Source organism: Phoxinus phoxinus, assembly GCF_949152265.1.
Source record: "Phoxinus phoxinus genome assembly, chromosome: 12".
NCBI lineage: Eukaryota > Metazoa > Chordata > Actinopteri > Cypriniformes > Leuciscidae > Phoxinus > Phoxinus phoxinus.
In genome coordinates, this window is record NC_136887.1 from 10,397,449 (window position 1) to 10,409,007 (window position 11,559).

At 38.1% G+C, this 11,559-nt stretch overlaps 2 protein-coding genes across 2 annotated transcripts; both read left to right on the forward strand.

Moving 5' to 3' along the window:
* Positions 1 to 2,355: 2,355 nt before the first annotated feature.
* Positions 2,356 to 7,869, forward strand: spon2b (spondin 2b, extracellular matrix protein). The gene is made up of 6 exons (XM_079630905.1): positions 2,356 to 2,981; positions 3,533 to 3,764; positions 4,755 to 4,978; positions 5,528 to 5,719; positions 6,132 to 6,315; positions 7,242 to 7,869. Exons 2-6 carry the CDS (start codon positions 3,542 to 3,544, stop codon positions 7,418 to 7,420), a joined length of 1,002 nt encoding a protein of 333 aa, XP_079487031.1. The 5' UTR covers positions 2,356 to 2,981; positions 3,533 to 3,541; the 3' UTR covers positions 7,421 to 7,869.
* Positions 7,870 to 8,199: 330 nt separating this feature from the next.
* LOC307007929 (transmembrane emp24 domain-containing protein 11) lies at positions 8,200 to 11,313 on the forward strand (the record flags this gene model as incomplete). The annotated part of the gene is made up of 5 exons (XM_079630418.1): positions 8,200 to 8,347; positions 10,273 to 10,364; positions 10,469 to 10,594; positions 10,682 to 10,825; positions 10,987 to 11,313. The coding sequence occupies 5 exons, from the start codon at positions 8,200 to 8,202 to the stop codon at positions 11,134 to 11,136; spliced, it is 660 nt and encodes a 219-aa protein (XP_079486544.1). The 3' UTR covers positions 11,137 to 11,313.
* Between the last annotated feature and the right edge of the window lie 246 nt (positions 11,314 to 11,559).

Sequence of the window (11,559 nt, forward strand, 5' to 3'; positions counted from 1 at the left end):
TAAGTAAACCTACCCTCTATAACATGGTACTTACAGCACTACAGAAACTTTTCATTGCATACTGAAAGAAACCTTGCATCCTAACCATTCACTTCATGTTTTTGCAGAATTGCTAGACGACCCTGCATCAGAGGAAGAAGACGGTTGTTCACAGCAGGGCAGGAACAACACATAGTAAATATGGTCATAGCAAACAACAGCATACGTTTACGACAACAGCAATAACACATCATCACTAAACACAACATTCAGTAACATAAATAGGAGTTTATCCACAATACACAATCTCCTGAAACGCAGATTCGAATGAAGCAGCTCTACAGAGTACCATTTGAACAAAATTCTGACAACAATGTGAACAACAGTGAAACAACAATATGTACAAGTAAGCTATATTATCCTTATTGACTTCTCTATGTGTGTTTATACGGTGTGTTCGTACTTTACAATGTTTTGTCTTGTCTGTTTCGGAGTTAAGGAACTAGAAGCTACTGCAGAACATCATGATTTTATCTTTGTTGACGAGGTCGGATTTAACCTACAGTATATACAAAACAACATGTAGGGGAAGAAACCTTATAGAGCAACGCACCATCGTCAATGTCCCTGGACAGCGTGGTGGAAACCATTAGTCACAATGGTGTCCTTCATCATCATGCCACTCTTGGTCCCGCCCACATTATCACATTTCTTGATACCCTGCATAATATCCTCGTTCCCAATGACCAGAGGAATGTACGAGAGCAGTCAAGGTTGGTTGTCATCTGGGACAACATAAGTTTCCATCGGACTGCCCTGGTCCGCAATCGGTTCAATGAACATCCGCAATGTTTGATGCTCAACCTGCCACCATATTATTATTGGTATTTTTGGTATGCGATCGCCAACCCCACCAATGTATAACCCTTCTCCGAGCGATTGAGGAGGCCTGGTGACACAGACGAGGGGGCATGCCAGGGCTGGATACATAGCCAGAGAGAACATTGCTTGTTGATGAGGTTTTGTGGCCAGACCCAAACAGGAGACAGGATACAAATGGTAAAAAACTGTAAAATGAACTGCAGCAGTGCTAAACTGTTAATTTACATTTACATTTATGCATTTGGCAGACGCTTTTATCCAAAGCGACTTACATTGCATTCAAGGTACACATTTAACATTTTTGTCAGTTCTTGCATGCTTTCCCTGGGAATCGAACCCATGACCTTGGCGTTGCTAGCGCCAACACTCTACTGTTTGTGTTGTAGAGTGTATACTACATCATATAATTAATAACACGAATTATCAATGTTTCACGAGTTCACACTTACATACAATTGGAGGGGGTAAAGTTTAATGCGTATTTGGCGTGCTGTCCGGGGGAGAGCTCCGAGCTCGGAGTTCGGCCTGAACCGAGAGTACTCCCCCCAGATGTAAGTGGCTAGGACTAGAAGCGTGGAGAAGGGGTGGTGGAGGGATGCTGCTAAACTGTCAATGGATTGAGGTGAGACTGCTGAATCTATCTTTTCATTGATTGCTGAATGCTCTCCACTTGTGTTAATTATCTGAACATGCTCTTCCCGAACTTTGTTAATAAAACATCATATTAATAGTTTTCTTTTCCACGCATCATTTTATTATATCCATGTACTGTATGTGGTTATAATCAAATCATATAAAAAAGTGAATTCACTTTGGAACTCTGTCCTGTCTTGCCTGCACTTGAGACGGTAAAATTAGCTAGTGAAATTCGCTGCTCATTTGCATAAAGTTGAAATTTCAGAACTTTTTTCGTGTGACTCCCGTTGCTTGACAACATTCTGTCGCTCTTGTCGCCAGCTTTCCACTGAATATGAGTGGGATCATGTCGCTTTGTCGCTGGCTGTCGCTGGCGGTATGAATGGGGCATTGCAACAGAATTACTAGATTAATGCCAAGGTTAAATACTGGTCACAAATCTTTGTTCATGTCAAAATAAAACACCTTAAGTTATAAATTAGTAGAATATATCTATGCACATCTTTCTGCATTCATTGTCCTCACAATTGCACTTGGTAAAGACATTAGGACTGAGTGATACCTAAAACCTAGGTTTTTGCAAATGATGACCTACATTTTGGCCTTTAAAGAGACTCTCATGTATTTATTACTCCCTTAAAGTTATTGTTAAATGGATCCATTTGTGTGGATTCAATCCAAGCTCATTTTAACACACTTTCTGACTCTCTCTGTAGTCGCTAATAATATTTCAGTTAGTCCATTGTGACCAAATGGAGTGACATGTGAGGCAACTCAAATAAACAATGAGGAATGGTTAACAGAAACTGACCCTAGATTGAGACAGACATAAAACACATGTCAAACACATTAGATGTCGCAATCCATTTGGGCCCAAGCCCAATTTACAACGGAGGAATATTAAAAACGCTTAAAGCCAGGTCTCAGAAATTGAACTGGTTTGCAAAATCCAAACAGCTCTCAGCAAATTATATGTCAAGAAACTGGAGAGAATTAGAAAAGGGTGAGGGGCAAAACGTGAGCATGTGGAAGCAATTACTGGCTGCAGGCAGGATCGGTTAGCTTTCGGCTTGCTGGGTGCCTCCAAGCTGCTGAGCCACCAGCCAAGTCTTTTTCCACAATCAAATAACCCCATAACTTCCTCTTCGGACTGTGAAACCCTCAGGAGCTTCATAATGCGGCTTTCTCTGTGCATCTCTGGTTGGGAAAGGAATAAATGTGTGAATCTTGATTCAAACAGTGACTTGTTTGCCGAGACCAAAGGGGAAATCCCAGATGGAGATGTAATGTAAAGTGTGGAGAGCTCGACACTACGCCTGGGAGGGGTCAGGAGGTTATTGATATTGTTAGACTGTGGGGACTGCTAGAAACGCATAAATAGCTGGAAGACACACAGTCATCTTGCAGTCTTCCTCTGAATGCCTGGGCGCAGGTGACCTCCATTAAACTCTTCTGCAGGAAACTCTTCTGTCTCTGCAAACACTGTAAGTGATTTAATTATGTTTTATTCATGCTGCATGATGTTGAATCGCTTCTGCCTATTACGTTAAATTTAAATATTTTTCAGAGCCTATAATTCAAAGGTAGTATTTTAAATGACAAATACACATTACTATACATAATTAATGGATTCTATTTTAAATATGGTAATGTCTAAATGGTGCATGAAATTTGAAAATTTGTATAATATTAATAATTTAAATTGTAACAATTAAATATTAATACAATATTTTATTGAGTATAACAATTTCAACAAATTATGCAATTTCATTGCCAATCCTACTTTTTCTGAAAATGCCATAACTGTGACTGGAAACACAGAGTGAATTCAGTTATCCTGACCTACATTCCTTTCTTCTTAGTCAGTGTTTGACACAGTTATATCAAATCACTCACAGAGGCAGTTTATGTAAATAGTTTAATTCCCTTGTTTGTCACTTAGTTTAGCATGGAAGGAGTGGTCCAAAGCGTCCAAACCTGGTTGTGGTTTGTATCCACATCTTTCGCATTTTAAAATAGTTCATTGTTCCTTCAGAGAACCAGCATGGACATGACATCTCTAAAAGTGAGCTGCTGGCTGCAGTGGCTTACCGTGACTCTGGCCCTGCTGAGTGGAGTCCCTGCAATGCCGGTTGACATGGACCGCGAATGCACGGTGCCGTCTACGGCCAAGTACAGACTGACGTTTACCGGCCAGTGGACTCAGACTGCCTTCCCCAAACACTACCCTCTGTACAGGCCGCCTGCTCAGTGGTCCCCCATCATTGGTGAGTGGGCTGCTCTTATATGTAAGAAGAGGGTAGTAGTAAGTAACCATTATTGCTTTCAAAATTTCTACATGTGTTGCCTCACTTTTTGGGTTGTAATGAGTGCAAAGGCCCACCCAAAGGGGGATTGACCAAGCAATTATGACTTTAACCAAAAAGTCAAAACAAAGGTTTCCAATTGGGGGGTTTCGCAGCGATTTCATAGAAGACCCCAAAGAACCTTTCAGTGAACAGTTCTTAAAAGATCTAAGACTTTCTCTTTGTGTAAAAAAAAAACATTTTAATGATCAAAAGAACCTCCACTATAAAGAAGATTTAGTGGAATGGAAAGGTTCTATTGATGTTAAAGGTTCCATGGAACCACAGATGCCAATAAAGAAACTCGATAAGAATTTCAGGGTTTTGGTAACTATTGAAAATTAGCCATGGTCCATATTTTAAGTATGGCTGTTCACTGATCATTATTAGATTATTAAATACTAAAAGTATTTATCAGTTTCTTATAGATTTATGTACAGCATCACAAAAGTATAAAAAAACTATAGCGTTTTTCAATTCTGGAATTTTAAAAATAGATAACATTGGTTACTCGGTTCACTTTATTTTGATGGTCCTTTTAACACATTCTGTTGACCATAAGTAACGTTGCACCTACATACTAACTCAGAGTGTTAGTAGAGTATTAGTAGACTGTAGGGTTAGGAAAGAATAAGTTGACATGTAGTTGCAAAGTTACTTATAGTCAGTTGGAGGACCATCACAATAAATAGTTAGCAGATATTAAGCAGACAATATCTACTAATACTCCAATGTTGACATGACTTGTTGCTGGTTACTCTGCAATAGGGATGTTAAAAACAATCTGGATTGCACAAGATGTATTACCCCTAAAATTTGCCTGTAAAAAGTATTTTACTTAAAAAAGAAAAGAAAAGTCAATTAAAGCTGAAGTTCACATAAAAAATTATATCAATATCATTTTCATTCTAGGGGTAACTCACAGCTCAGATTATCACATATGGCAAAGGAACGAGTATGTCAGTAATGGGGTAAGAGAGTTCTCTGAGAGAGGAGAGGCCTGGACCTTGATAAAGGAAGTGGAGGCAGCTGGGGAACGGATCCAGAGCGTCTATAGCCTCTTCTCAGCACCAGGAGTGGTTGGAGGAACCGGCCAGGCAACCACAGAATTTGAGGTCTATGCAAGACACTCTTTAGTAAGTACACTGTGCATTGCAATATGCATTTTTATGCAAATCCACACCATTTGACATTAAAACGGATATTAAATCCAGTTGTTTTGCTAGCTTTAACCAGCCTACGCTGGTCCCCCAGCCTGGCCATGCTGTATTGCTGGTCCTGTCAGCTGGTTTAGCTGGAACACCACTGTACCAACCAGATAAACCAGATAAACACTGGTTTAACTAGGCAGGGAGACCAGGTTAGACCACTTAGGATCATTAAACCACCGTAGGCTGGTTTAAGATGTTGTTATAACTGTTTTTTTGTGTGTTTTTTTAACCGCAGATGTTTTCAGTCCAAAGATGTGGACACTTTCATACTGTGTCCAAAGCATTCTTTTGGAATTAGCTCTCTACATGCACATACTTCATTGGCCTCCCAGGCATTCCATATAAAATATTATAGAGTGAATTGTAAATAATAAAACTTTCCAAATGAAAACAACCTAGTGGCAGCTCATTCAGGCTAATGAGCAAGCTAAAAACACAGAGCAACCGAACACTAATGGTCTTCTTGTTTTGCAGCTGTCCTTCATTGTCCGCATTGTGCCAAGTCCTGACTGGTTTGTTGGAATAGACAGTCTGAACTTGTGTGAGGGCGATCACTGGAAAGGAAACATAAGCCTAGATCTTTACCCCTACGATGCCGGCACAGACAGTGGTTTTACCTTTTCCTCACCAAACTTTGAGACCATTCCTCAAGACAAGGTCACTCAGGTAATGTCTAAAAGACGATAACCCTAGAAATCTTTTTATATTTTCCATGAAAAAATCCTTAGACCAGCATGGTTTGTTGGTATTGTTTGGTTTAAGCTGCTCTCCCAGCCTGGCCAACTGAAAAGTTTCCAAAATCCCTCAGCCAAACAGACCAGCCTGACCAGACTTGGAGACGAGCTGAGACCCTCAAAACATTTTAGGCTGGTTTTAGATATGTTTTTGCAGCACTTTGGGAACCATCCTACAGTGGTTTGCTTGCTTGCATATTAGCTGGTTAAGTTGGTCTGCCAATGACCAAATCCTCTCTAAACCAGCAAACCAGGCCGGCTGCTAGACCACCTAACCACCTTTATTCAGCAGGGATGCAAGTCTTGTTATGGAACTTGTTACAGATGTGTCTTCTCCTCGACAGATAACCTCATCATTTCCAAGCCACCCTGCAAACTCCTTCTACTATCCCAGACTGAAGAATCTTCCCCCAATAGCCAAAGTCTCCCTAACTAAGATCAAGAACAACCAGATCTTCAGCTTACCCATTCAGCCAACTCAGTCTAATCAGATTCCAAACGGGAATGAAATAGACGGATCTTTAATAAGTAAGCATTGGGAATTGTTTATTACATGTAATATGTTCTAATGCTCGGAAAGTCTTATCATACAGTACCTATTTATGCAAATAGCAGAGTTGATAAACAGTACTTGTGTTTGAGTCTTATATGCATGTATTCCATTTTCGAGGAAACACTACAAATCTGTTGAGAGAACTTGTGGTTATTGAATCATGGGCTGTAGAAAGGTTTATCCATCCCCATGGTAACCAACACAACAAACGGCAAACACGATAATGTAGGCCAACCATTTTAAAAGTTTTCTGCCACTCAGCACTCAGGAAGTGTTTGTCATGGAAGTGAAATGTGTGCTTTTATTCCATCCTTCTGTTTTCCTACTCGTACAAAAGTCCCAGTCTGTGATACATATCAACCTTTTATAAGGACAGGACTTCTGGAAAGCATCATTGAATCAGGAGATCTCTCTAGTCTAGTCAAACTATTATTTCTACAAAATTTAAAGATCTTGCTTTTGTTGTCCAATATTAATTAAAATATCAGATTGAATCAAGATTTAAAAAAAAAAAAAAAAAAAAAACCCTAGAGGTAAAGTTAAGATTGAAAAAAAACAACCCTCAGAACTAAAGTTATCATGAGCACAAAATTCAAACAATCTTTTTCATTACGCCCCACTGAAGGTTAGGTATAGCGGTGGACATTCATGCTTAGTTTTTTCTATAATCTGTATGTTTTTTTATGATTCAAATCATGCGAATTCACCATCAACTGGTTTCTCACGTGTTTGGGTTGCTTAGCCTTATTAAAAGAAATAGTGCATCCATAAGTTTTATCAGTCAGTTTTGAGGGTGCTTTTATTATGATTTTATTTTATTGAACAATTTTTTTTAATATTATGTAAACTATTCTTTTAACATCAACGGTACTATAATCAATGTCTCTTTCCCCCCCTACAGATACCCCTCTGGACTGTGAGGTGTCTGTCTGGTCACCTTGGGGTCTTTGTAAGGGTCAGTGTGGTGAGAAAGGGGTAAAACACAGAACTCGCTATATTCACATGCATCCTGCAAACACCGGGGCTGTCTGTCCAATTCTAGAGGAAAAGAAGCTCTGTATCCCTGATAACTGTGTGTGAATATAAAGAGGACATGGCGAGGACCGGATTCAAACTGGTTACCAGCTTTAAAATGTTTTGAGACGTTTTAAAGGGAATGACTGCTTACTGTGAGGCTGTGATGTAGTGGGTGAGTTAACAAGGTTATGGTAATGAAACAGACTTGACTACAAATCCAAAGTTAGTTATTAGGAATGCAGATGTCACCGGCAAAAAATACTTTTTTACAATATTTGCCCTAATAGCTGGAGTCTATAGACTGAATTTTCACACACTGTCCTCATGCACTGTTCATTGAGTCTGATGCTCTCTGGTGGAAGAAACTCACCAGTGACATTATCAAGCTCAATAGTTGAGATAAAATTCATCAGTAAAAATGTTGCATCTGTGGATGATATCTGTATATTAATTGCAAAACTGTACATAAAATTGTAAATACAATACAATACAATAAAAACACATTTCCTCTGAATTTGTCATGTTTGTGTGGGAAAAAAAAAAAAAAATTTTCTAAGTAAGAAAATTACTCACTATAAATTGTCTGAGTATTTGGACATAGTTCTTAGGTGGACTTAGTAAACAATTACTATCCATTACACTTTTAAACTTAAGGCAGGTAATAGACTATTGATCAACATATTTAGGTTTCTTACTGGTCTTATCATAATTTATCATTACTTTTACCTTCAGTCTACAAACAGCAGCTGCAGATTTCACACACTAAACCTGCTGTGCACATAAAGCTTTACTAGCTTCCTTGGCTAGCTGTTAATGTTACTTCTAGCTTTCCTACCTTCAAAATGAATGGTTTTACTGCAGTAAATGTTAGGCTGACAGGCCTGCTGCTAGCCAGCTTTGTCATTTTGGCTTCGGCAATGTATTTTGATTTAGGGGAACAGGAGGAAAAGTGTCTCATTGAGGAGATTCCAGAGGACACACTTGTGACAGGTCAGTGAAGATTCAATATATAGGCTACATTAAGGAGCAATTTGATATTCTATTTTAAAATATAATTAATTATACTTAATGTAGAACATTGATTGTTGACTTCATATTTATAGTCTTTTTTTGTGTTACTTTGGATGCATATTTAGGCCGTATGGATACCCTGTTATTAAGACAACTTAATGTTTATGTTGCAAACATCAACATAAATTCTGATGGATGCAAATATCTGCATGTAACTGAATGTATTTAATCTTAAATACAAAGTGTGTTACCTGTCTTTTCTTATCTAGATAACAACAGTTCACAGGCCAGAGACAATTTAGGGGCTTATACTGATACAATCACAGTATTTCATGTTTTTCATTTTTTTTTTTCATTTAAAAGTCCCACATTTATTATAATTAATTAAATAAAAATGTGTTTAACAATGGCATCTGATATTAAACAGGAACTGGAATATAATGGTTGTGAAATCTGTCACATTCAACTACAGTACATACAGTAACATTAAGTCCAGCATAATAATTTCCTTAAAGTGTCCTTATGATTTTTCTGATGTGACCTTTTATGCAGCGTGTAATGTAGCTCCTACATCCTACATTACTCTTGTGGTGCAAGTTGACTTGCATAGTATGCGTACAGCCGTCTTTATGGTGGTTGGACGCACTTTGATGGACCTCAAAACATTGTATTACAGTATTGCTCGTAAGGCCCACCCAATCACCCCAACAACGGTTTCTAGGGTGGGTGAAGGATAACTGCGCCTTCGCAGTGTTTTAGTGTGGCAAAGTAATTTAATTCCAAACTTTCTTTCTGTTACTAATAGGGTCTCGCGCCGGCTGTTCTTTTTTAAGCGGATCCCACGGCATTATTTAAAACACATTTCTGTTTATTCTGCCCCCTACAATCACCTATATAACAACTTAGTTAAAGCAATTTATTCTACTAACCCAAATCCTAACTATAATCTAACAGTATACTGACAGTCTACTAATACTCTAGTGAGAGTTAGTTGACATGTAGTTGATAAGTTACTTATAATTAGTAGAATGTCTAAAGTGGACTATCGAAATAAAGTGTAACCATGTACTTAACCCTGGACGCAGATTTGCGGTAACAGTGGATGCAGCGTAATCTAGAGTTAATCATTTAAGAGAAAATCTGAATAAATTCAAATGTAACAATTTATTATTAGTCAGGTAAATGTATCATGCCAATTACATAATCAATTCAAGTCACCTTTATTTATAAATGTAACATATGTCCACTGAAAGCAAGTTTGTAGAGAACCCAAGTGCAGTTTATTCACAAAACGTGATCAAACATAAAACAAAGCCATGGCATGAACTCAAAGCATAAACATGACGCTTACCACAGTGGTTACAGGGAAATAATACTTGACCAGGACATGTGGCAAACATGAGGGCTTAAATACACACAAGACTAATGACAAGACAAGGGACACCTGTGAACAATGAAAACATGGCACATAAAACAAGGGAACACATGACTATAACAGGGAATCTGTTTTTTCAGAGAGTAGCCCTTTTCTAAAGCCAGGTGTCTTGATGCCACTGATATTGATGGGGTTTTTTTTTTTTTTTTTTTTTACACATTTACACATTTATGCATTTAGCAGACGCTTTTATCCAAAGCGACTTACATTGCATTTCAAGGTACACATTTTACATTCTTATCAGTTCTTGCTTTCCCTGGGAATCGAACCCATGACCTTGGCGTTGCTACTGTTTGAGCTATACAGGAAAGCTCTTATGTTAAAACCTTATTCCATCAAGATTTGAACAATTAATAGGGAATTTAGCTTTGTGGGTCTTAAAAGTATAAAAGTAGCTATGTTAATCCTTGTGGACAGTAAAAATGTTGTTATAAGGACTACATCGCTGACTATTGGTTTCTCCCTTCAGGTGTCTTTTTGTTAGAGCACTGGGATGAAAATAAGAAGGACAACACTCCACACCTTGGTTTGACAGTGACTGTGAGAGACCCTAACCATGAGGTATGAGGCATTCAACTCTTTATGTAGCCTATGAAATAACTGAAAATGACACAAACTGCTAACTATTACCACCTGGATCTTTTGATTCGTTCTGTCATGTGCAGGTGGTCTTGTTAAAACGCTTTGGGAGATATGGAAAATTCACCTTTAAATCCCATGCTTCGGGTCAACATTTCGTGTGCATGCAATCCAACTCCACCAGGTTCTCCGTGTTCGCTGGTGATCGTCTGGTGAGTTGTGTGATGCTGTGGCCTCATGTTGAATTTGACCTGATTAAAATGTCTCTTAGGGGCTTTTACTTTTGTCTTTATGCACAGAAAGTCCATTTAGATGTCCAGATGGGCGAGCACACAATTGATAATGCTGCTGAGGCAAAGGACACTATGAAAGCAATGGAATACAACCTGCAACATCTCATTGACCAGATGCATTACATTAGCAGGCAGCAACATTTCCAAAGGGTAAGCAAACACAGGATGGCCTGACAACAAAATGTTACCATATTAATTGCTTGCCAGAATCGGAATGAGGACTAGACCGAGTGTCAACTGTCCATATTTTCCAAGGTTTACTTACTCTCAGTGATTATATGCAATTTGTATGTTTATTTTACTGCAACCAGGAACGTGAGGAGAAGTTTCGCCAAATGAGTGAGGAAACAAATGGAAACGTTTTGTGGTGGGCCATTATTCAGACATCAATCCTCCTCTCTGTTGGATTCTGGCAAATGAAAAACCTCAAAGACTTTCTCATCGAAAAGAAGTTGGTTTAGCTTTATGAAAATGACTAATTGTATGTTTAGATAATTCTACATTGTTTCAAGTATTTTGATATGTAGAAGTCTAAATGATCTAATTTGAGAGTAAACAATAATTTACTCTGCAAAGAGAATATTTCATGACTGTACTGAATTTAATAAATTCATAGGCTACTATAAAGGCTACTTATTACTTTTTTTCTCTATGTGTTTTATTTCACTCTAGACTAGAGGTTCCACTAAAAATATTTATTTTATAGCCTAAATTCATCAACAAACTTTTAATATGGTAACTAGCCTAGCTGTTTCCACCATAGGCTATTATTTGGTCCCTTAATTACACAATTACTAGGCTACTACAGTAAAACGATCACCTTTAATCAGAAATAAAAATACAATAGCAGAAATATACATTTTGTTAAATGTTTTATTTAAACT